The sequence below is a fragment of the Marmota flaviventris genome, chromosome 11 (assembly GCF_047511675.1).
Source record: "Marmota flaviventris isolate mMarFla1 chromosome 11, mMarFla1.hap1, whole genome shotgun sequence".
Classification (NCBI taxonomy): Eukaryota; Metazoa; Chordata; class Mammalia; order Rodentia; family Sciuridae; genus Marmota; species Marmota flaviventris.
This window is the reverse complement of record NC_092508.1, coordinates 69,561,523-69,587,202: the sequence shown is the minus strand read 5'-3', so window position 1 is coordinate 69,587,202 and position 25,680 is coordinate 69,561,523. Positions and strand designations below refer to the sequence as shown.

General features: G+C 32.4%; 1 protein-coding gene across 2 annotated transcripts in view; it reads left to right on the top strand.

Annotated features, from left to right (window-relative positions):
- The first annotated feature begins 3,370 nt into the window (after positions 1 to 3,370).
- Positions 3,371 to 25,680, top strand: part of Slc4a10 (solute carrier family 4 member 10) — a 213,435-nt gene continuing 191,125 nt past the window's right edge. For both annotated transcript variants that reach the window (XM_071619392.1, XM_071619390.1), the window contains exon 1: positions 3,371 to 3,436. In XM_071619392.1, coding sequence (XP_071475493.1) covers positions 3,392 to 3,436 — 45 coding nt within the window. In that variant the 5' untranslated portion in view covers positions 3,371 to 3,391. The remainder of the gene's footprint in view (positions 3,437 to 25,680) is intronic.

The window sequence follows — 25,680 nt, the reverse complement described above, 5'->3', positions numbered from 1 at the left end:
ATGCCTAGCACATATGAGGCTCTGGGTTTGATCCTCGGCACCACATAAAAATAACATAAAGGTCATTGTGTACACCTACAACTAAAATAAATGTTTAAAAAAAGATATTGATCCTTTTTGGGATATTGGACATTCAGCAAATCAGTAAATAAAATCCCTCTGGATTTGTGCTTTGTGCTCTGTTCTGGCCTGAATGTTTACTCCTTCCCCATTCATATGTTGAGAACCAATCATAAATATAATGATGGGTCACCAAAATCATGGCTCTTCCCTCTAGAATGGGATCAGTACACTTGTAAAAGAGGCCCCAGAGAGTTGTGTTGCCTCTTTTTCCTACCATGTGAAGTTATTGTGAGAAAAAATCCTAACTAGTCCCCGAATCAGCCAGCACCTATCTTGATCTTGGGCTTCCCAGCCTCCAGAACTGTGAGAAATGAATCTCTGTTGTTTATAGCCACCATTTCTATAATTTTGTTATTTCAGCCCAAATGGACTGAAACACATCCTTTTGGATCTCTCTTCATTCAGTACAAGGGGATTCTTCTGCAAAGTTGTCTACTCTTCATCCCTTCTATCAAATATATGTTGGATAGACCTCTCAGGGAAGGTTAGAGGCACCGTGCTTCACTATCATCAACATTAAGAACATCAGTATGAGTAGCATATTGTCTGAATAAATTTTTTAAACAGAGCAATAGCTGCCTAAAAAATAGGGTTCTTACAGTTTTAATTGCCGTATGTTAAATTGTTATTAAGTGGGTTTAATAATGTATTATAAATACATAATTTTTGATTAAAATATTTTATCAACTAGATAATAGATTAAGAGCTTCTACGCACTCCAGGTTTGATGGGTTTATTGAACACAACAATAAGTGTATTGGCAAGAAAACACTGAGGAAATTAGGTAATATACACTAGTTAGTATCATTAAGAGAATGATAAAACCCAAGTTTGTACCTATGTTCTGACAAAATATCTGAAAAAAGTTCAGTTTTGTTACTTCTCATTTATTTATTCATTCAACAACTTTGTTCAAGATATGCATACTAGAGAGGACACAGAAGGAATGTAAACCAAATGTTCCTCCTCAAGTCTTTCCATCTAATTTATAAAAAGGACACATATGCACTTGAAATGGATAAGTAACAAAACCCAGAGGATCTGATGAAAGCATGCTGATTGTAAATGAGATATGTGATAGCATAGGAGATTAGGAATGAAATTTGACATTTCTCTTTGTCTCGTTTCTCATATCAGTCTTGAAATTCTATTCTTGCTTACCAAAACATATATCTGGAATCTATGAATTTCTCTTTCTGCCTGCTGTCACCCCTTTGATTTAGACCCTCATCCTTACTCTTAACTTACTCTAGTTTTGTTTTACTCAATTGATTGGCTAATTGATTGGCCACAGTGTATTCAGGATAATCTAAAATTACAAAATTGATTATGTTGGTGGATTTTCATTCGCCTGAGAATAAAGCTCAAAATATTAGTGTCTCCTGAGGCTTCCTGTAATTGGTCCTTGGCTTCTCATCTCTCCCATCTGTTCATACACTTTATGGCCTAAGCATGTATTTATCATTTCTTGAATGTGCCTTGCTCAGGATCTTCTCAATTTTAACAGTACTTGCCTGGGAATATCCTTTTTGATCCCTAGATTAGGGTAGGATGACCTACTATTGCTCTCATTTCTTCTTTTTATTCTTCTATCATAACAAAACATAGTTAGTTATTTATTTGCTTTTTTGTGAAGATGAGTTTTATATTGTTTGTTGAGGAGTCCCCAGCACCTATCCCTAGCATCCATAAAGTATCTGACTGTAGATGATGTTTAATATTTTCTATACGAAAAGAATGAACATAGTTTGCCTATGGTTTTTCATCCAAATGTGTCATATATATACAATACAGTCAAAATACCAAGTCCTATGTCTGAACTTATGCAGATAGAGGCAGTACTTTCTCGAAAACATGTGTGGATCAGGTTACTAAAGAAACCTAATTTCTTAATGCTCATTTTAACTAGTCTGCATGATTATACATATTGTGCTCATCAAATATGAGTGGGAGAAGGGAAATTTACTGATTTATTATTTGTCTACATTTATCTAAAACATTTTCTGTATAGCACATTTTTGCTATCATCAGATTTCAATTGGTTTATTTCACAGGTATATAAATAAACAAAAACTTACAATCTCTGGGTGTTTTTTTCCATAGAGTCATTAATTCAGACTGTATATAATTTGAGAGCTGTTTTGGGATAAGAAGTTGTAGTTCATGTAGTAATTTTGATTTTATTTAAATTGATTTGAACCGTTTTGGGTTTTATTTCTAAAATACAGCCTTTTGTCACATGGTAACAGGAAAGCATTTCTAATTATACCTTCAGAATATTGGTTCTTTATTATCAGACTACTATGCCAATCTTAAAATTTCCCGAATTTGCTGTGTTGTGGTAAAAGAAAGCATTATTAGAACCTTGATATTATAAACAATGACAATTCATAATAAAATTCCCAATGACTTTTATATAGGTTTCATTCCTTGATTTCATCAAGCAGTTTTAGAATTTGGTAATAGCATGTTATATTTTGTATATTAAGCTTTTTAGAAAAAAGTTTAAATAAAAACATAAAAAGTATTTTTGTTTGAAGCATGTTGGCTGGAAGAATATGAAATGAAAATGAGGTTCTTGAAATACAAAAAGTGAATAAACATTTATCTATTTATGATTATATACAACCATCAAAGATTGTCAGAATAAAAATTCTTCAATTTTAGGCTCTTCTAATTTTGATGGATTGGATGTGTGTTAATATACATGGTTTGGAGGGAAGATTCCTTTAAAAGGAAGCACAGTTTTACTTGCTAAATCATTATGTTGAAGCTTAGTCATGTATGGAGAAAGCCACCTAATAATTAAGAATTGACATTTTAACATGGTATTTGTAACAGACATATTGGATACTTAATTAAACAGAGCATTGCTTATTTTTAAAAGACTGATGAAAAAAATCAAACTCTTCTTGGCAAGTGAAATCTGTATAGTAGCAGAAGTGGGAAACCTGAAGGATGTGACTGATTCTCTGGATGATGCAGAATTGCTCTAAGCAGTAAGCTTACTGTTTTCAGACAGCATTAGCAGCATCAGCAAACACAACTGTGTCAGCCTTTCTTAGTACAGGGTGTAACTGCGCAGGGGAGACGATAAACAGTGTATGAGATTTGATTTATTGATGTTGGCTTAAACAGATACTGATGGACAGATCTGCCGTTTGATATTTTCTTCTCTAGCCCCGAAGATGCTGAGAGAGATGGCTCTAGTTATCTTTTGTAAGACAGGAAATGCAATCTTTTAGGGGTTTCTGGAAATAGAAAGGTCATGCATTCTGGAACCTGTGAGCCTTTCCAATCTCTAAGTCACCAGGTATGACCTTGTGAATTATGATGATAGTATTTGAATGTAGGGTTATTGTTTTTCTATTCTTAGTAATTTAGAATTTATTACTCAACATAATTGTTAATTATCAGATTTTCCTTTGGGTATTTAAACAAGTAAAATCTATAGTAATGAACAGCAGCCGAACAACATGAATTGTAGAAGTATGGTGTGTGTGTGTGTGTGTGTGTGTGTGTGTGTGAAAGAGAGAGAAAGAGAGAGGGAGAATGTGTATATTAATGGTTACTTTGGTCTCTAGGGGAAATGGGCAGTAAAGGAAGAGATTATTTGTATGATTAAAAGCAAGGGTTTGAGCTCTTTAGGTTTTTCCAGATTAAATCTGATTAGAGTCAAATTGCATGTTTTGTTTCAAGTGATAAAAATAGCATAAATTGATCAAACTGATAAGAATATCAGCAGCAGCTTACATATGGTGATATATTATAAAATTCTTGTTATATAGAATTTCTTAAGTATAGAAATTAATGCTGCTTCTATTGTAATGTGCAGCACAGAAATAAAAGTTTGCTGGCTAGAGTTGTGCTTCTTGCCTCTGGACTATAAGCTAATTCCTTGAAATTTATATTAAAATATCTGAAATATTTTAAAAAGACATAGGTTTTAACCATTTCTCAGATCTATTGAAGTTCTGATGCTTTGTTGCTTTTAATATTGATCTCTGCTAAGGCATTACTTATAGCTGAAGGCAGACTATAAATCTGTTTAATTAATTGATTTCAACAAAGAAAGCTTGTAACATTTAAGCTTGTTGAAGAAATTTTGGCCCAGAGAGGTTCAGCATTTGCTTACTTTCATTTTCAAACTGGAAAAAACCTGACTTCATTAAACATGTTAAGTACAAAGAGTAGAGAATCTTCACAGCATGGATTTATATACATATTTTGTCTTGAAACTCTGCTATTTATTTCAAACTATTTTGTTAAAATAGATTTAACTTTGATTTGTTGCAACCTATCCTCAAAATTATATTCTTGAGTAAGAAACTACCTGTGCTTGACATTCCAATTTTGAAAGAACTACATTTGATTTTTAAAATATTGTACATTTCTTTCTCAGCGTTAGATAACTTTTTAGATATGCCATGTTAAATGATTGGGAGGAGATAAAAAATGTTGCAGTTTCTCAGTAGAAATATGGTGTTGCCTTTGTGATTCTGTAGCATATTATTATTTAATCCCTCATCAGGGTAAGATGTATTAAATAAAATGAATGGTAGTTAAAGTCAAACAGTGAATTGATTCAGTTAAGGGCTAAGTTTCTCCTTTTTAATTAAAAACACATTGAAAAAATTCTGCCTACTGATATTGGCTATAATTTATATGTTATCCAGGCTACTTAGCCAGCTTATATTCTTATTAGTAGGGAAGATTGCCATATTCTTAAGCTTGATTAATTTTGGAATGATTTGAATATACCTTTTAGTTGCTACAAAACCTGTTTAATCTGTTAGAATTTATTTCCAGTATTTGCATGTATTAGTCACTATGAGTACATTCTGTTTCTTGGCATTGCTTTGGGATTCCTCTAGGCATTGGTTTCACAGCATTCTGCTATTTTCCCTTGTATTTATGAACTTTTAAAAGAATCAAACCATAAAGATTTTTGTTAATGTTCTTTTTAATAACACTTAAATGAGAATATATCAATAATTTTGCAAGGAGAAAAATCACTATCTTAGAATTGTCATTTCTGTTACAAATCAGAGAGAAATTTCTCTCTGTTACTATGTCAAAAGACATTAAAAGTAAAGTCTGGTTAAAATGTAGCAGACATTTAAATGTAATGCCAACCTTTCTTCCTGTGCAGCAAGAAGATCTTGACCTTTTCAATGAGGAAATTGGTTGTAAACCTGCCTAGTAATGATTGGTCATTTTCTTTTCACAAAAGTGCCTCTGTACTAATTTACACATGCTTTTCATCATACATCTTAAAATTTCTAAAGATAAGTTGTTCATGAGCATTTGTTCATGTACTTATTCATTCAGCAAACAATGTGAGAAAACCAATCATTTGCATGGTACTGTGTTTAGGGTTGTGACAAATATAAAAAAGAAAAAAGTCATTTCTTGCTTTCAAGATTATGAAAAAATATCTACAATAAACTATGCGCACATTTTGAATTGACTTCAAAGGTATATGCTACATAAATTTTAACTTTAGTGTATAAACTGATGAATCCTAGGATGAGTTATACATAACTCTTTCCCATATGAATGTATTGGTATTAAAAATAAAATTTTGGGTCAAACTTTATAATTATGCATTCTATGATGGCACTGACAACTGCATCAAATTCTTTTAGTATGCATAATTTGTTATAACAGGGAATTAAAATTATAAATTGATAAAATAGCTTTATGTGTTACCGAGCCTATTAACAGAAGCAGGGATCCCTGGAATCAGCTTAAAAATAGGGATGTGACCAATTTACTCTATTTTTAGGCTAGGTGTGGGCAATTAAGTTAAGTATGAGTATTATGGATGATGGTTTTGACAGATAGGGATAACATTTTGGAAATAAAGAGTAGTAAGTGTGGGAGTACCTGATGTTAACTAGGTCATTTGGGGAGTCCTTTGAATAAAATGGATCTGAATGTCTATGTCATGTTGAAATTCTGTGATTCATCATATGATGGAAGTGCTGGGGGAATAGGTCACTTCAGGCTCTAAGAAAAGGGATTGGGAGAAACTAGAGTGATGCTGGATGGTGGTCAGTTGGGCTTCACTCTATTCTTTCATATCAGTATACCTGCTGAAAATAGCAGGAAGGTGGGTCAAAGCAGACAAAAAACCCTTGTTTCCTCAGAATCCCAAACTGGGCATGCTGCCTAATAGTGCCTCCAAAGTGCCTGTTTTGTTGTGTTAGAGCAAGAGAGAATTGACTTGTACATTTTCCTGGTTTGTAACAACTGGTTGCAGGAAGAAGCTGTCTAATATGGTGGTTAGGTAGCAAAACAAGTTACTATCTATATGATCTTGAATCTCGTATATACCTACATCGAAGAGATGTTGTGAAGATTAAATGTATTAGTGCACTACTAAGTATTTGTACTAGTATGTGGCATATATCAGGCACATTGTTGTTACTATTATTTGTTGATGAGATTTATTATATATTCTAAAAGCCAGGATGGGTTGTTGGCTAGTCTTTGTAACAGTAATTGTGCATATTTTTGTTCCCTTTCCCTTACTCTCCAAATAAGAAATTTGGCCAAAAACATATTCTACGCTGAAATAAAGATGGTAATAAAAATGCAAAGAACAACATGCTACATTTGATTAAATTCTAACATTTCTTGACAATCAGAATTTAGAACTGAAAAATTTTGTGTTTAAGTATTCTTGCATCTGCTCACTAGGTTGATTTAAACTCTACAGTAGTCTTGCCTTATGTCAGGTTCCACTTTTCATGGTTTTAGTTACCTGTAGTCACTTTCATTCTGAAAACATTAAGTGGGAAAATTCCAGAAGTAAACAAATCATATTTATTAAATAACATTATAGTATATTGTTATAATTATTCTATTTTGTTACTAACATTATTGTTAATCTCTTATTATGTCTCATTTATAAAGTTACAATAGGTATGGATGTGTAGGAGAATGCATAGTATATATGGAGTTTGGTACTAGTCATAATTTCAGGCTTCTTCTGGGGATCTTCAAGTATATCTGAATGGATAAGGGGGAACTACTGCACTGGATTCTATGTGTGCAGATCCTTTGCTTTCCAATGTTATGCCAACAACTTCATTCATGAAAGAATGAGTACTAGGCCTTTAGGTACATTTAACAGCAATTCTAAATCTTTCTTGGTTACAATTTAAGTTTAAAATTAAGAGATTAAAAAAGACTTACAGAAAATAATAGGGGCAAATTTATATAGTTTAGATTTAGTAAGCTTAGAGTTATTTTTATAGTTTTAAAAATATCTAGGTCAAAATTTTACTGAAAATAAAACAAAACTTGTTTTAGTAGTTTTATTTATTAATAAAATATTTAGTCTAGATGAAAGATCTAAGTGAAATATATTATAAATACAATACTATATATATGAGTAAAATAATGAAAGCTTCCATTTGATAGTATAATATTCAGAATTTCTTGTGATTGTTTAATATAAAACACATCTGCTTAAAAATTGTTGATAAAGTTCTGACTATGAGTAAGTAGTTTATTCGACTGAAATTTAAATGCTTAAATGTAACATTTTGTGACATCTCTGAATTTCGGTTTTCTTCACTTGAGCAATTTCCTCAGTGTGCAGCTATTCCCAAAAGTTGGCCCAGGGTCAACTGAATCTCAGGATAGTGCAGTTAGTTACAACAAACAAACAACCAAGCTACTACAGAGAACCCTACAGTTATAGCAAGCACAGTACTAGACAAAGGTATAAAGGACCACAGGCTGAGTAAGGAAAGGAGAGGAGAGCTTGATGGGGAATGAAAGGAATATGGAAAAGGTAGATCTTGAACACTGGTTTGGAGAGGGGAGACAGCTTATTGAGGGGAGAGAGGCAGAAAGAAAATGTGAGGAGAGAATGCAGTAGTCTATCCTGGGTATAATTAGTGGGTAGTTCAGACTATAGACAAGGTTTGTTGGGAGCAGATAGTGTACAGTCTTGAATGTTAGATTATGATACCAACTGGGAACACTTCTTTGCAGATCTACTTATTCCTGGGGGAAAATAAAATAAAAAAACAAAAGAGCAGTTTCTATATTTTGAAATGATTTTAAGAGCTCTAACCCTCTTGAGACTTTGAAAATGAAAATTAAATTCCTGAGTAGATTTAGTAGTTAGTAGACAAGGTAGGGGGTAGATGCAAAATGAAGGATTTTAATAAAATTCTTTATCAAAATTGCACGTGAGAGAATTTCTCAGTCTATACACAAGCAGTCAAAAGTCCTAGATTTCAGATCCTAAGAGACCTCCTGCTTGTCTCTGATGTAAACGGTGTTTTATTGTCAGGTAATCTGATTTAGCTTTGGCTTTGTTTTTGACATTTCCTAGACCAAGGACAATCTAGTGGGATCATTTTAATACAGTGAATACTCATGTCACTATGGTGAATATTTGGATAAAAAGGAATTTGTCTTAGAGAAAGTTGGAAATAGAAATTGCTATTTAAAACCATGGAAGCCACTAAATATTTTAAGCTTATTCTTTGTTCATTTAGAAATAATAAAGTAAACCATCATTGCTAATATTTTTAATATCATCTTTAAATCTTCTATTCCACACTCCAGAGGCTTTTGCCTGAGGATAATACAAAAGCTGAGTAAAATCTAAGACTAGATTTTCTATAGACATGATAGCTAGGATGTACCTTTTGATATCAGACCCAAGAAATTATCATCTGGATATGAAAATTTTGAAAAAAATTAGAATCCACTACTCTTGTTTTTAGTCAACATCCACATAAAGTATGTCAGAAGCTAAACTCTGGAATCCACAAGAGTGAGTAGTAGAGAGAAAGCCAGACACGGGTACTCCTCTGACTCTGTGTTTAGAACAATAGCAAACCTGTGTAATTGAGAATATTGTTTCTTCCTGTAGAGTTCTGCATTATTTGAAAATCCTATTTTTCAGAAGTTCTTGCAGGTTGTTCTTATTAATCCCTGTGACCTCACATTGTTTGGAAAAGAGACATACACATTTTTATTACTTGATTTAGAAACAAAGACCCACTTCTGGAAGATATCTTGGAGATCATCAGGCTTTGAATGCTTTAAAAGACTTTTAAATATTTAAACATTGTTTTCTTTTTCAAAATGCAAATAAAGGACATTTAGGGAGAAAGAATCTTCTCTTTACCCCAAGCCCTTTAAGAGTAATATAGGACTATCAATAAGAAAAATAAGTTAAAAAGATAATTATTTCTTTATCAAACTCCTCTTTCTAAAAGGTGGTAGAAACTAGTTCCAATATAATACACTACAGCATGAACTGAATATAAGTGTACATCATTATTTCTATCCATGCCTTTTTTCCCCTAAATTCAATTCAAGCTCATAGTACTATATTGAGTCTTTTGGAGTGGGGTGCTATAGCATAGTTGTTAAGAGTTAGGCTTCTAGAGCTGGGCTTCCTTTATGTGAGTCTATACCTTCTACTTTATTTACAGTTTTTATTTTGAGAAAGTTAATCTGTCTTTTCCTCAGAGTTAGCATCTGTAAAATGGTTATTAACCATTAACATGGTTATCTCTATAATTGTAATGAGAATCACTTGAACTAATACTTGAAGTAGTGCCTGGCTTAGTAAATATTAGCTATTATTATCTACACTGAACTAGGTAAAGCTGAGAATACAAATATGTGTGTATGCATATATATATACACATATATTTAAATTGTACATATAGAAATATTTATCATAGTATACATATAGATAGACCTTTTATTTTAAGCATATGTAATATACTAAAAGAAGAAATTAAGTAATTTGCCTAAGATCAAAAGTGCCAGCAATGATAGAATGATATGATAGAATGATTTCAAATCTATAATGATATGATAGAATGATCCAAACAGGAAGCATAGTTAAAGAGCCATTTCTCTTAATTGCTGTGTTAGATTACTTCAGATTATATACTCTGAATTAGATTGGCATGTATAAAATGATCATATTCTAAATGCCACACTGAGACAAGAGATCTCAAAGTGAACAGAAAACTACCATGGAAGACTTCATGGAACAGGTGTGACTTGATTTTCATTGAGTTCATAATTTCCTTCTTTCTGGCTACCCTTCCACTAGAAACAACATATGTAAAGCTATTAGCACAGTTCCTACCATAGGTTCTCAGTAAGTTGTGGTTGTTTCTTATTATCATATTCTTCCTGTTCAGTCTTCCCTCATGGGTGTAACCTACTGTTTGAAAAACAGATTATATCTATACCCATGTAGCTGAATGTCCCTGGAAAAGTCTTTTAGTCTCTGTAAGTCTTAGAATATTTATTTGTTTTGAAGACTTTAATAGGTAATGTATGTTGTACGTTATTTAGCACTGTGCCTGGCACACAATAAACCTTATAATGAATGTTACTTATTATTACTGCAATTATGTGCAACACTGTGAAAAACCAGACAGTGAAGAAACCAAGTTTCAGAATGTAGAATCAGAATTACCCCTCTGATTTGACTACTCAGCTTTCAAAAATCAATATTTTAGTTCTAATTCTAGCTTTGCTCTTGGCTTAAATGTATCTCGGTTTCTCCTCCAAATTGTAGTAAAAGTACTAGTGTTGATATTTTCCTCAACAGGATAGTATAATTGTTTGAGATGTCTAAAGAAAAAAACACCTGTCAAATTTTAAAAAGTGGGAATTCATATTCTTTGAAATCAAGGATAATGCTATTCTTTTATACATACTCTGTCATCTGTCTGGAATCCCCTATTCCATGCTGATAATCCTGTTTGTACTTTGAGACTCGGTTTTAGCATAAATCAGTGGGATTAAGTGCTCATTTATACATCCCCTAGAATACTAAGCCTGCTTCCTATAATAGTGCTTACCATGTTTACCATTTAAATGAATAGGTACTTGCATGCTGTCTCCCTTAGAATTTGAAATCTTAGAAGGCAAGTGTCTTTCAATTCAGTACATATTCTTGCATATGTTAAATGACTAGTACATATTGGCCCAATAAATAGATCATGTTTTATAAATTTAAGAATACTAAAAAATGCTTTAAGACAACAAAAGGAAAATTTCCAAAGCTCATTTAGAGGTTTTTTTTACTGTGAATTGGGTACTAGAAAAATGGGTTAGCTATTGTAGTGAATAATAATAGTTGAATAAACAGTGAATAAACATTACTGAAAGAATAGTAGTGTGAGAATAAATATTATTTTGGTTGATATGTTGCTCTGAAAATATATTTAAGTTAGAGAGATGAAGTAAAATCAGGAGACTGTGGTAAAACTAGCAGAACATACACAACTACTTTTCTTTCTCCAAAAATACTATTAAAAGAAAACTAAGGGTATTTTTTTTATCCTTTCTCTCTCCCAAGACTAAATGACTGTGGAAAGAATAGGTAAGGGAAAAAAACAATTTTGTAAGCAGAAATGTGGAAGGAAAATGTATCTTATTCTACTGAGAAAACAGAATTGTAAAAATTGTAAACTAGCAGTGGCAAATGTTGAGAACTAATCTAATTTACATTGAAGTATCCTGAAAAGTCACCGGCTACCTCTGAAAGGTATCTAACTTAAAATGTGCTAGGGTATAGCTGAATGCTGCTGCATTTGCCTAGCAAGCATGGGCCCTGGGTTCCATCACCTCACAGTAAGAGTATTCGTATTCGTTTAAAAGTCAATCACAGTTTCATTTTGTTGCATATGGATTTCCAGTTTTCCCAGCACCATTTGTTGAAGATGCTATCCTTCCTCCATTGCATGCTTTTAGACCCTTTATCAAATATAAGATAGTTGTAGTTTTGTGGATTGGTTTCTGTGTCCTCTATTCTGTACCATTGGTCCACCCGCCTGTTTTGGTACCAGTACCATGCTGTTTTTGTTACTATTGCTCTGTAATATAGTTTGAAGTCTGGTATCGCTATACCGCCTGATTCACACTTCCTGCTTAGCATTGTTTTTGCTATTCTGGGTCTTTTATTTTTCCATATGAATTTCATGATTGCTTTCTCTATTTCTACAAGAAATGCCGTTGGGATTTTGATTGGCATTGCATTAAACCTATAGAGAACTTTTGGTAATATCGCCATTTTGATGATGTTAGTTCTGCCTATTCATGAACAGGGTATATTTTTCCATCTTCTAAGATCTTCTTCTATTTCTCTCTTTAGGGTTCTGTAGTTTTCATTGTATAAGTCTTTCACCTCTTTTGTTAGGTTGATTCCCAAGTATTTTATTTTTTTTGAAGATATTGTGAATGGAGTCCACTAAATGATGGACCAATTCTCTGAAAATCACATACACTCATTCTGAGATCAAATACAGTGAATTCATGGTTAAAAGCATTTCAAAATAGAAATATGCAGACCAAGATGATTTTCATGGAAAATTCTGTGAAAAAGATTAAGGATGAAATAAGATTCTATACAATTTATTTCAGAAAGTAGAAGAAGAGGGAACACTTTCCAACTGATTTTATGGACCCAGAATTAACCATGATACCAAAAATTACATAAAGGCAATGCAAGAAAAGGTGCAGACCAATATCCCTCATGAACAAAGAAGCAGATATCCTCAATAAAACCTTGACAAATTAAGTTAATCAGTCCATGTAAAAAATAATACATCATGACCAATGGGAATGCAATGCTGGTTCGTTTTTTTTTTTTTTTTTGCAAATTAATCAAAGTAATTCACATTGTAATCAGACCAAATCAGAAAAAATCTCAGATTTAGGTCTGACATTTAAAAAATGATGATAACTAAATGTATCATCATTGATGTAGAAAATTCATTCAACAAAATTCCACATTGATTCCAGAAAAAAAGAAAAATTTCTCAAAAAATTAAGAATAGAAGTCAAATTCAACCCAGAAGGTATTTCCAACCACTTGTGGCTAACATGTTACTCAATGGTGAAAGACCGAATGCTTCCCCGTAAGTTAAAGAACAAGGCGAAGGTGTGAACTCTCAACACCATACTAGAAGACTTAGCAAGCACAGTGGCACCACTGCTTGGAAAAGAAGAAATAAAACTGTCCAGATTCATAATTGTTTATGTAGAAAATGCCAAGAAATCTTGAAAACAAAACAAAACAAAAACTCATAAAACTAGGTTAGCAAGGATTCTGGAATACAAGGTCAGATATCAACGTAAACTGTGTGCTTAAGAAAGGATATATAGCATAAAGGAATTTCATGGGTCTGATACAATTTCATCATGGTTGTGATGATGTTTATAGGAATCTGTCTACACATGATAAAACCTGTAGACTACACACCAACATTTCAAAAACCCTTTATAAGTGAAGAGTATGATTTATAAAGTGAATTATGATAGTAAAAATGCAAAATTCTGACTATAGGTTTTAGAATACGTGCAAAAAATGCAGTATATGGGAGTTCCTCAAAAAAATTAAAAGTAGAATCACCTTATGATCCAGCAGCTGACATCTGAAAATATCACCAAAGTGCTGAAAGGAGGTTTTGAGATATTTGTATACTATGCTTATGCAACACTATTCACATTATTTAAGAGATGAAAGAAACCAAAGAGGTGTCCCTCAACAGATGAATGGATAGACAAAATTTGTTATGTACATACAATAGAATATTACTCAGTCTTCAAGAAGAAGGAAATTTTGACAATTGCTGCAGTATGGATGAACTTCGAGGACATCATTCTTAGTGGGATAAGTCACAAAAAGAGAAGTACTGCAGCAGTTCACCAATATGAGGTATACAAAGTAGTCAAGCTCTTAGAAACAGAAAGTAGAATTGTGATTGCAGGGTGAAGAAAAAAGGTAAGAAATTTGAAAATGGGTATAGGATTTCAATTTTTCAAGAAAAAAATTTGAGATCATTGCACAGCAACATGCATACAGTTAACATTGATGCTTGGACACTTAACAGTGGTTAAGATGGCAAATTTTATGTTATGTGTTTTTTACCTCAAGTACAAAGTGTTGGAGAACTGGTTTAAGATCTGTTCTTATAGAGAAGGGGGGATTTATTGGTTTGTCTTTATTACTAAATATTTTAATACTAAAAGTGCCAATATAAACTTAGATAGAAAAAAAGAAACAGGATATTTTTCAATAGAGGAAGTAACACCTTTCTATTCCTTAACACTTCAATCAAAACTAGAAAATTGTTATCAGATTTAGGTCTGACATTTTAAAAATGATGATAACTAAGTAGAGAAAATGTAGATAGCAAAAGATCTAAAAAATGTTCCATATCAGAAACTTTTAGTAGGAAACTCTTGATGACTTTTTACCCCCTTTCAATAATAGATCTTTTCCATGTGACAAGAAGTAGAAATGACTGGTGAGATCATGAGAGTTGGCTTTACAGGTCCTCATTTATCCATAGTGTTGAGTTAACATGGAAGTGAGGCACTAAGCAACTCAGTGAGACCCTGTTTCTAAATAAAATACAAATAGAGCTGGAGATGTGGCTCAGTGGTCAAGTGCTCCTGAGTTCAATCCCTGATTACCACTCTCCCACCCCCTGCCCCCCCCCCAAAAAAAAGATAAGGCTGGCTAAGTTATTGAATGCTCTGAAGGTTCAAAGGGTCTAATATGGATTACAAGGTCTCACAGGAGAGGAAAGCATAAAAGAAACATTTTAGCCTTTAGGTCTAAGTTGTATTCTCCAGAACAATGTGTTAATAAATTAATAATGGATGATAGTTTGATTACCATCTTACACTTTCATCTCTGACTCAGAGAAGAAAGAAACATAATTAATTATTTTCCATTAAAACTTAAATACTTCACAAAGGGAAGACTTAGGATTAATAGTGTTATCTTCAAATATTTAAAACATCATCAAATAGAAGAGAAACTAGAATCAATTGTACAGATCCAGAGTGGGGAGAAAAAAACAAATGAGTTGAAATAATAGAGAAGCAGATTTTGCTCTCATTTATTAATTCATTTGTTCATTCACTCACTCAAAAAACTATCTATCTACCTATCTACTTACCTACCTACCTACCTACCTTCATTGTGATAAATCCTGAGAATACAAAGGTCATCTTACAATATCTCCAAAGATTATAAATTTCCAAACATTTCCTGGATTTCCTCATGCAGTTTTTTTTCCTATCATTGGATTTTCTCAAGAGAAGGTCAGCCATTGGACTAGACATCCTCTTAAGAGTCTGCCTGGAAGCAAAACAGTGCAATTTCCCACTAGAAAAAACAAGAAATGTTAATGCTGGCAAAACTGAATCAGAACCACACCTTGAGGCACAGCACTGTTTTTCATGGACAATCTATTATATACCATTGAACCTGATTTTAAACCATATTCATAATAATTGGCAAAGAATTATAAAAATTGCCACATGAAAATTTTTATTTTTTTTGCATGTTGACATATAGTACTTACAGGTAGATAACAATAATGGAATCCTAAATCTAATAACATTTGATGAATCATGAAGATGTATATTTGTAGTCACTTAATAAATACTGTTATGAATTGAAATTGTTTTAGCTTGGTTGTTTGATTTAGCCAACAATGCCTTTATTAAAAAAGAGAGTGTCATTTTTCTTTAAAATGTTTTTTAGTGCCTGGTTCATGGTTGTTATTCCATGTACAAATGTTGATACATGAGATTGAGATTCACTTTGTAGAAATAACAAAGTAGTTAAATTTAACTCATTTCATAGGTTCCATGTACCACTGAGCTTTTGAATAGTTTCTTATAATGCTCATTAAAATGTTTTATTTAGGAAAAAATATTTTGTGTTGCTGCTAAGGCTATACTTAGAGGAAGGCTTATTGCTTAAAATTCATAAATTAGAAGATGAATAGCAATAAACACATATTATTTCATGTCATTTAGAAGGTAAATTAAAAGCACAAGTTATTGTCAGATACCATGTTACACTCCTGTAATCCCAGCTATTTGGGAGGCTGAGACAGGAAGATTGCAGGTTCAGGACTAGCCTCAGCAATTTAGTGAGGGTTCAAGTAACTTAGTGAGACCCTTTGTGAAAATAAAAGATAAAAAGGTCTAGGAATGTAGCTTAGTGGTAAAATGCCCTTGGGTTTAATCTCCAGTACCCAAAACATAAGTTAAAAAAAAAACATAAGTTAAAAAAATTGGAAATACATTCTAAAGAGGAAGAATTATTGGGGAAGATTTCTTTGGAGCAACCCTGCAAAACTATTTGTTTTTTCAGTTTAGATCCTTGTACAACTGTGACAAAAATAATGTTAGAAAAATAAGGTTAGGAATGAATATTTGTAGGTTTAACTTGAATAATGTTTAACTTATTTGCAAGAAAGTGAATTTTAGTGAATAGGAATCAACATATCTAACATGGAGATGGAATAAATCAGGTTTATGATTTGTTTTCTTAAAATAATCTGTGTGATTTCTGGTGGATTTCAAACCTATGTCATTAGAATATACATGGTTTGAATTCTGCATTTTACTTTTAAAACTTTATTATTTCTAAATGGTTTTCCTGTCAACATTCTGTGAAAATAGGGCTAAAATAGAATATATATATATAATCAGTAGTGTAGGTGGTATTCAAAAAGTTATTCATATTTTCTGGTTTCTTATTCATTCATTTATGTACTCATTGTATATATTTAAGGTGTACAACGTGGTGTTTTTAAATTTATGGATACATAGTGAAATGGTTTCTACAGTCAAGCAAATTCACATATCTATATGCACATCATATCTCATAGTTACCTTTTGTGTGTGCTAAGAGCACATAAAATATGCTCTTTTAAGGAAAATTTTAGTATACAATATTAACTATAGCCATCGTACTGTATATTAGATCTCTAGATTTCTTCATAATGTAAGTTTGTACCCTTTAACCTACTTCTTCCCCATTCCAGCCATCTTTTTACTTTCTGATTCTGTGAGTTTGACTATATTTTTTAAAAAGATAACACATATAAATGAGATCATGCAGTATTTTCCTTTCCGTGTCTAGCTTTCACTTAGCATAATGTCCTCCAGGTTTATCCATGTTGTCATGAAACTGGAAAATATGGATAACTTTTGAATACCATCTCTACTATTTTTTTATTATAAAGGCAGAATATTTTTCTATCATTGTAAACAGACACACACACACAGACACACACATACTGTGCCATACACAATTTCTTTATTTGTTTTTTGGCACTTAGATTGTTTTACTGTCTTTTTAAAAAAATTTTATTTATTCTAATTTATTATATATAATAGCAGAATGCCACATCAATGTTTATAGCAGCACAATTCACAATAGCTAAACTGTGGAAGCAACCTATATGCTCTTCAATAGATGAATGGATAAAGAAACTGTGGTATATATAGACAATGGAATATTGCTCAGCATTAAAAGAGAATAAAATCATGGCATTTGCAGGTAATTGGATGGAGTTGGAGAATATAATGCTAAGTGAATTAAGCCAATCCCCCCAAAACCAAATGCCGAATGTTTTCTCTCATATAAGGATATTGATTTGTGATGTAATTCAGTGGGGAGCATGGGAAGATTGCTTTCATATCTTGGCCATTGTGAATAATGCTGCAATGAACATGATGCAGATATCCTTAAGAAGTGCTGATTTAGTTTCTTTTGGGTATTATCTTGGCCATTGTGAATAATGCTGCAATGAACATGATGCAGATATCCCTAAGAAGTGCTGATTTAGTTTCTTTTGGGTATTTTCCCAGAAGGATTGCTGGGTCATGTGGGAGTTATAATTTTAATTTTTTGATAACATCTATACTGTTCTCAAAATAATGTATCAATTTTCAGTTCTACCAATAGTCTAAAAGGGTTTCCATTTCTTCATGCCCTCACCAATACTTTTTTTTTTTTAATTAGAGCCATCCCAAGAGGTGTGATTTGATATCTCATGGTTTTGATTTGTATTTCCCCAACAATTAGTGATATTGAATACTTTTTCGTACATATTCTTTGGGAGAATGTCTATTTGGGTCTTTTTCCTGTTTTTTAAAATAGTTTTTTTTTTGTTTATTTGCTGTTGAGTTGTGTGAGTCCCTTAAATATTTTGGATATAATCTCTTACCAGATGTATGGCCTATAAATATTTTCTCCTACTCTGAAAGTTGCCTTTTCATTTTGTTGATTATTTCCTTTGTTGTGCAGATCAAGTGTTTTTCTAGAACAATAGCTTAGCTGGGTATACATTTCTAGATAAACAAAAATATTTCCTAGGTATCCTAAAGATATTATTTTACTGTCTTCTGATTTCTACTTTTGTTAGTTTGTCATTCTTTTGTAGGTAATCTCTTTTTCTCTGCTACATTTAAATTGTGTCATTCTGAATTTTTACATGATATTTGTAGATGTGAATTTTCTTTTAATTATTCTGTTTGTGATTAGTTCTTATTTCTGAATCTGAGTATTTATTTTCTACCAGTCCTGGAATTTTTTTTACCTATTATTTTAAAACAGATCGTCTCCCTCATTTTCTCTATTTTTATCTTCTAAAACTCCCATTAGGAATGTGATTTCCTCATATTATCCTCATCTTTTAAATTATTATTATTTTCGTTTTTATTAGAGCTTTAGAGTTGTACATAGTAGATGGGTTCATCCTGACAAACTCATACATGCATCAAAATCGATTACAGTTCACAATCCCCACCCACCTCCCCCCGTTTCCTTCCCATTGTCCTTCTCCTCTTATATTCTCCTTCCTTTACTTTAAGTTATCCTAGTCTTCCCCTCCCCTTTCCCTTTCTTTACTCTAGCTTCCACATATGAGAGAAAACATTCAACCTTTGAGTTTCTGAGTTTGGCTAATTTCATTTAGCACAACATTCTCCATTTCCATCCATTTACTGTCAAATGCTATATTTCATTCTTCTTTATGACTGATTAGAACTCCATTGTGTGTGTGTGTGTGTGTGTGTGTGTGTGTGTGTGTTTCACAATTTCTTAATCCATTCATCTCTTGAAGGGCATCTTGGTTGATTCATAATTTAGGTATTGTGAATTGTGCTGCTATAGATATAGATGTGGCTGTATCAATGTAGTATGCCTACTTTAGATCTTTTGGGAAAATAAGAAGTTGTAGGATAGCTAGATCATATGGTGGTTCCACCCCTCGTTTTTTGAGGAATCTCTATACTGCTTTCCACAGTGGTTGTACTAGTCTGTAGTTTCGCCAACAATTTTTTAGAGAAAGAAAAAAAAAAACTTTTATGGTTGGGGGTTAACTGTACATACTTCTTTCATGATACCATTGTACCTTTATACTTATATGAAGTCTGTAAGGTCTGTCAGAGAAAGAGCCATGTCTAATTGGAGTCCCTGGATTTTGTATTGGGGCCCCAAATACAAAATATAATATAAATAACAACAATAATAAATAATATTTATCAAAACCTTAACTATATGCTAGGAAAATTCATGAACTTTATGTATATTATTAATAATCAGTTGAGACATGGAGAGATTACATAAGATGCCCAAAGCCACACAGTGGGGAATTCTTTGAAACAAGACTTGAATCCAGAGGTTATATGGCCATACATATAAACTCTTAGTGCCTGTCCAACATTGCCTTTTTGATAGTCCCTAGAATGTGAAAAACAGCAGCAGAAGTATAATTCATATCAGTCAAGACTTTAACTTGGGTATCAAATAAACTAATGAGGGATATGGCAGAAGCTTAGCAACAGACACTGTAGGAAAAATGAAGGAAGGCTGAAAGACAGATGGAGGCTTGTGGAAGGGCATTTATGAGCAAGCAATACGAAAAGAGTAGAGACAGTGTGAGTCAGCAATAAGGAAGCTTAGCTGCAGTTAATATCATGTTCTGAGTACAAAATTGGGTTCACAGGCAGAACTGAGACTCCAGAAGGACTCTTAAGAACAAGTCAGGAATCAAGTCCAGAATTGAAATAAACAAGCCTTGTAGGCAAAGAATGAAAATATCATTAATCTTTAAAATACTTCTGACTAATTAAAACTGTTTTTAATTTCTCAAACACCTTTTATCTATCAGACACTAGGGCCACAAGAAGAGATTATTCTTTTGATCAAAGTAGCAGTCACAAGTATAATATAGTATGTTGTGATGAAATTAAACTGATCCAGAAGTAGCTCTAGAATTGGAAAACTTCTACCCCTGAACCTTTCAATCCTCAACCTGACTCTGGACTATCATTTCGATACCAGAGCCTATTTGACCAAACTGGTCCCCTAACTGATCATTCAAGTTTTCATGGGTAGAGTTTTCCAAGTAAATGAGATGAGAAAGACCTTGAGATTTTGTACCTGATGACTTAGTTTGTGACTTCGTAACATAATTCCTTTAACAGAGGAGTTTACTCTCCAATTCCTATTCTCAGTTTTATTTTTTTTCTTATATATGAGAAGATGAAACAACATTTACTTTACATAAATAAACTAAACTTAATTTGTTGGTACACAGTTCCTCAATTAGATACTTTAGAAGGAAACTGAAATACTTCCTTTATAAAAAATCTGTAGAGAAAATATTGATGTTCTTTAGAAGAAATTGTTTCATATGGATTAATTAATATGGTCTATGACATAGATTTAATTTATATTATTATCATGAGGTGGTAATAGTCTATTTCAAGATTAGAATAGCATATTAAATGTTAAAAGCCTAATTTCAAAGTAATATGCTAATAAGGAGTTAGATTTTCATGTTTTATAGAACCATGATATGTTCAATAAAATTAAGAGTTTGGCTCAACTTGTGCTTTTGATTTCAGTTTAGCTGGTATCAATTTAAATTATATGACATGTCAATTCCTGAGCTAATGTTTTCATATATATTGTCCTATTTAAAATACCTTACTACAATTGGAGGCAAAGCAATTGATTTTATATATATTTGCATTGTATTTTTACTCACATGTTAATGAGAAAGATAAAATGACTTGATTAAATAATGAATGTATATGTTGAGTATTAAAAATTGTCAATATTAATATTCAATTTTCTTATTTTCATAACAACTTAAAAGTACTAAGATGATTAAGAAAACTGTAAAGTTAATATCTGAATTTTTCTAAACAAAACAGTAGCAAAATATTGTTAAAAATGAGTATGAAAGTCAAGTAGTAGATGTTACAAACCTGGAAAATATATGTTTTAGCATACTGAAATGACTAAGATCAATATTAGTTTTCTATGAAGTAGTTTAATGAAAGTTGACCAGTTTGGAGACTGTGGAAAGAATACACACTTAAAACTACTTCTTAGGTTGTGTTTAGAAAACATATATGTCCATATATTTCTATTACTCCTTAAATTAACATTAGAATTCATTAGAAAATATTAACCAAGATATTAATCTGTAGATTGAGAAAGATGATACATTTTTTTGAGTTGCAGGGACTCTAGTTTGAAAGCTTCCATACTTAGACTTTGTTGCTTTTGTTCATTTCCTTTTTACATATCCAGAGGTTTATAAGATATTCTCTTTTTCATTTCTGCCATTCATTAAGCTTTTTTTTTAAAGTTAATCATGCTTTTGAGAGTTTGATGACCCAAATTCTCTTCCACCAATTTTTATTCTACCCTTCATTTGACAGTATTTTTTAAAAATTTATCAAAGTCACGTATGTCAGTTCCATTTTGAGTACATGTCCATATCTACAAAATTTAAAGTCATGGATTTCTAGGTATTAAAATAAATATGATGCATGTGTAGGTCATAGTTATAGTAGGAAACAGATGGTCACTCAAAGGGATGATAAAAGATTTTAATGAAGGGGCTGTTTGTAAACGTGAGCAGTGGGAAGTAAAATCCCAGGGACCTGCAACAGCAGTATTGTCCTAAAGGAATAAGTTGTGGGAGCAGTTATTGAAGACTTGCAAGATCTATAGCTGTAGAAGAGTCATTGACAAGACCTTTGGTCATTGTTGAAGGAATGTATTCATTGCCAAACTATTGATATTGATGTTCAGAATCAATCAGGATCTGGGGCCCATTCTCCTGAAATGTTGAAGATTGAACACCCAAGAAATGCCAAGGCAAGTGTAGAAAGCAAGTTTTATTTAAAGGATAGAACAGAGATAAACTTCTTCGAAGAGAAGTGGTCCCAGAGCCTAGCTTCTGAGGAAATGGAGGTGTCCTGCCCTTTTTGTAGGTTTTAGATTTCCTTTGTTCTCATGCCTACCTATCTGTCATGCCCTCTTATCTAACCTATGTGACTAGTGACCAAAAGGTGAGTCAAAAGGTGGAGTGATTCAAGGCCAAGAATAAAGCCATCCAGGGGTATAGACAGGAAGGGAGCAGCCTGGGAAGCATTCATTAACAACTGCTTGCAGGAAGGAACAATTCTCTGAAAGCAGGTAACCTTGGCAACAAATTGAGGGAGAGGGGGAAGTGTCCTGAAGGTATTAGCAGTTTATTTCTTTTCCTTTGAACCAGCCCCCATCTTCCACCTACACTAACTGTCCCATTGCAACCCCCATGACCCAAGAGGGTCCATGTCTTTCTCTTCTTACTCCAGTTCTCTGCCTGAATCTCTCTTTGGTTAAATTCAACCAGAAACTCAAAGGCAAAGAATCTGATAATAAAGTCTATAAGGACAGAACATAGTGGAGAATACTGGAAAGTGGAACTTTGAGAATCAGAAGAGAACATATAGCACCTCATCCTATCCTAATATCTAATAAAAGGGCAGAAAAGGTTAACAGTTTTTAAAAATTGGTAAGATAAATAATGTAGGAGTATATGAACCTCATAGAAAGAAATGTGGACCATCTGGAAGAATGGAAAATTCATCTAATTTTGACATATCAATTCCATCTCTAGGAATCCATCTCAAAAAATGAACTGCCAGAAATACAAAATGGTATATGTACAAGGATATACATTTTCATTAATTTTAATAGCAACAGAATGGAGGCAATCCAAACTAGTTGAATGAATTATGATGTATCCATAAAATGGAGTATTATCTAACTATAAAAATGAATAAAAATTATCTCTATATATTTAGGTAAAATAATTGACAGCATAGAAATCAAAGTACTGAAGAGTGTTCCTAGTATACTTCCTTTGTTTAAGAGAGGGGTTTATATAAAATATGAACACTTGTTTATGTTACCAAGTAATAGTAATAGTAACCCAATAAAAATTAAGACTGGAAAGGAACAAGGTAAAGGGACAGGGATGGAAATAATTCCAGGGAAAAAAGAATTCTGAATTGAAGATGAACTGCTTTGGTTTTTACTAATCCATTCTAGAATATAAAGAGAATTACTGAAAGGATGAATATTAAAAATTTGAATTTTCCTGCCTATGGCATTACTGTTAGATTTTTGTTTTGTGAAAAAGTAAAATTATATTTCATTGAAGTGTATTGATAAAGAGTTATGGTAAATCATAATAATGCATTTTAAACATATTTATAGAGTGCTTAATGATATTCACGAAGAATTCTAAGAGATTGTTGATATTTTTATCTGAAATTAGGAATTGAATGTGCTGCCTACAGTTACTCTTCTGTAAGAGAGTGCACCTTATACTTCAAATGTGAGAGCTGGGTTGAATGCTCTTTTTTTCTGCTATAGTTCTCTAACATTTGTTTAGATATTTTTATTGTTGTAAAACAAAAACAATAACAACAAAAATTCTTCTCATTAATTTTTTTGGGGGGAAGGTACAGATGTTCCCAATTTACATTTATATGTATTTGGATTCAAAACAGAAATGTTTTACTATTTAGAAGTCATCAAATGCAGAAAGCAATACAATGCTTTTAGCTCATGCCAATTTTATGGAGTTTGACTTTAAAATAGCTGAATACAAATTCTATTTAGCTATAAACAAGGTTTAACTGGAGCAGGGATGTGGATAATACTCTTTGTTCTTCCCCTTGAAGGCATGGGTGATATGTAGCAAGAGCAAAGCATTGCTCTCCTGGAAAGTAATGGATTATAGTTTGTTAAATTGGTTAGAATTCTATATAGATGGAGTTAAGGAATGATTTCTGTGAGGATGAGTTGTGGCTCAGTGGTGAAGTGCTTGCCTAGCCCGTGTGAGGTTTTGGGTTTTATCTTCAGCACCACATAAAAACAAATAAATAAAATAAAGGTATTGTGTTCATCTACAACTAAAAAAATATTTTTAAAAAATGTATTGAGGGACAGGGTCATGCATTTGTGTTCTATTCTCATACAGTGCTAAAATTTGTTTGTAAATGGTAAATACTTGAAATTAGGGCATATTAATGTGTTTTATGTTCAAAAAATATAAAGAGAGTAACTCACTATAAAATTAAATAAAAATTTATCTTACTGGCATTTTGGGGTAACCATGAAGTGTGGTATCCGGTGACATAATCTATCTTCCCTGCTTCGTGCCCCATGTTCAGTTGCCCTTGGTAATGAGGGGAAAAGTGCTGTATTAAAAGTCTTGAATAATATTGACTATATTGTGCTATATCCAAAGTAGAAGACTTTAAGTATGTCTTAGTATTAATTTGTGTTTGGGGAATTTTCAACCTAAACAATCATATATTTTAGGTATCTATGGAACATCGAGGAAATACTTAAAGGGAATAATGAATATAAAGCTTTAAAATGAGACATTTCTACTCCACTGAATTACATTCATATTTCACTTCTAGTTAATATTTATTTCAAAGAAACATAAAATTAAGTCATTTCAGAGGCTAGGTTTATAGCTCAGTGCCTGGCCTGCATGAGGACAAGTTCAAACTCCCAGAACCACGGGGGTGGGTGGGGTCGGAACACAAGAAAACAAATATTTCTAATTGTGTTTCTAATTGTAACCTGTATAGCAATTGAATAATTATTTATTTGGATTTTATTTCTACTTCTGAAAAGTTTTACTTTACCTCAATATCTCTCCATTGGTAATTCAGTTAAATTATCTTTGATTTGAGAGCATGTATGCCTCATACAAATAAGGGGAAACCCTTTTTGTATAAGTTGTATTTTATTTATTTAAGGTCCTTAAAATAAAAATGGGATGTTTTACTATACAGGGGAAATCATTTTATCTTACAAAAAAAGCTTCCCCCTTTGCAGTTGTTTCTAAGAGACTGCCATCATCAGATACGGTAGAAAAGAGTTCCTTTTGACCTTTGAATAGATGCCTGACTCAGTTTTTGGCATTCTGCCTAAAAACATCCCAGAGGGCAGGGATGTATTCTAGCATGACATATATGAATATATCATGCACAGATGATGAATTAATTTGTAAATGTGTCAATATCAGATGCTAAGTAGACTAAAACTTGCATTTGTCTGGTTCAGGAAAATTATATAAATCCCATCTTTAGTTTTATCTGTTACTTTTATTGCTCAAAACAACAGTTTTTAAAACTTTGCCAAAGAGCAGACAATGGCCTCTGCTCTTCAGAATCCTATCTTTTCATACTTTTTCTCTAATATTCTCTCATTCAAGTATACAATTCTTTCCGTGATTTCAAACATTTTTCCCTGACATGTCAATGAAAATTTTGTCAGAAAGACACAAGGCCTCAAGCTAAAAAATATGCTGTTCCACTGTGTATTTGTCTGTGTGTGAAGCACATGAGACCTGATTTTCC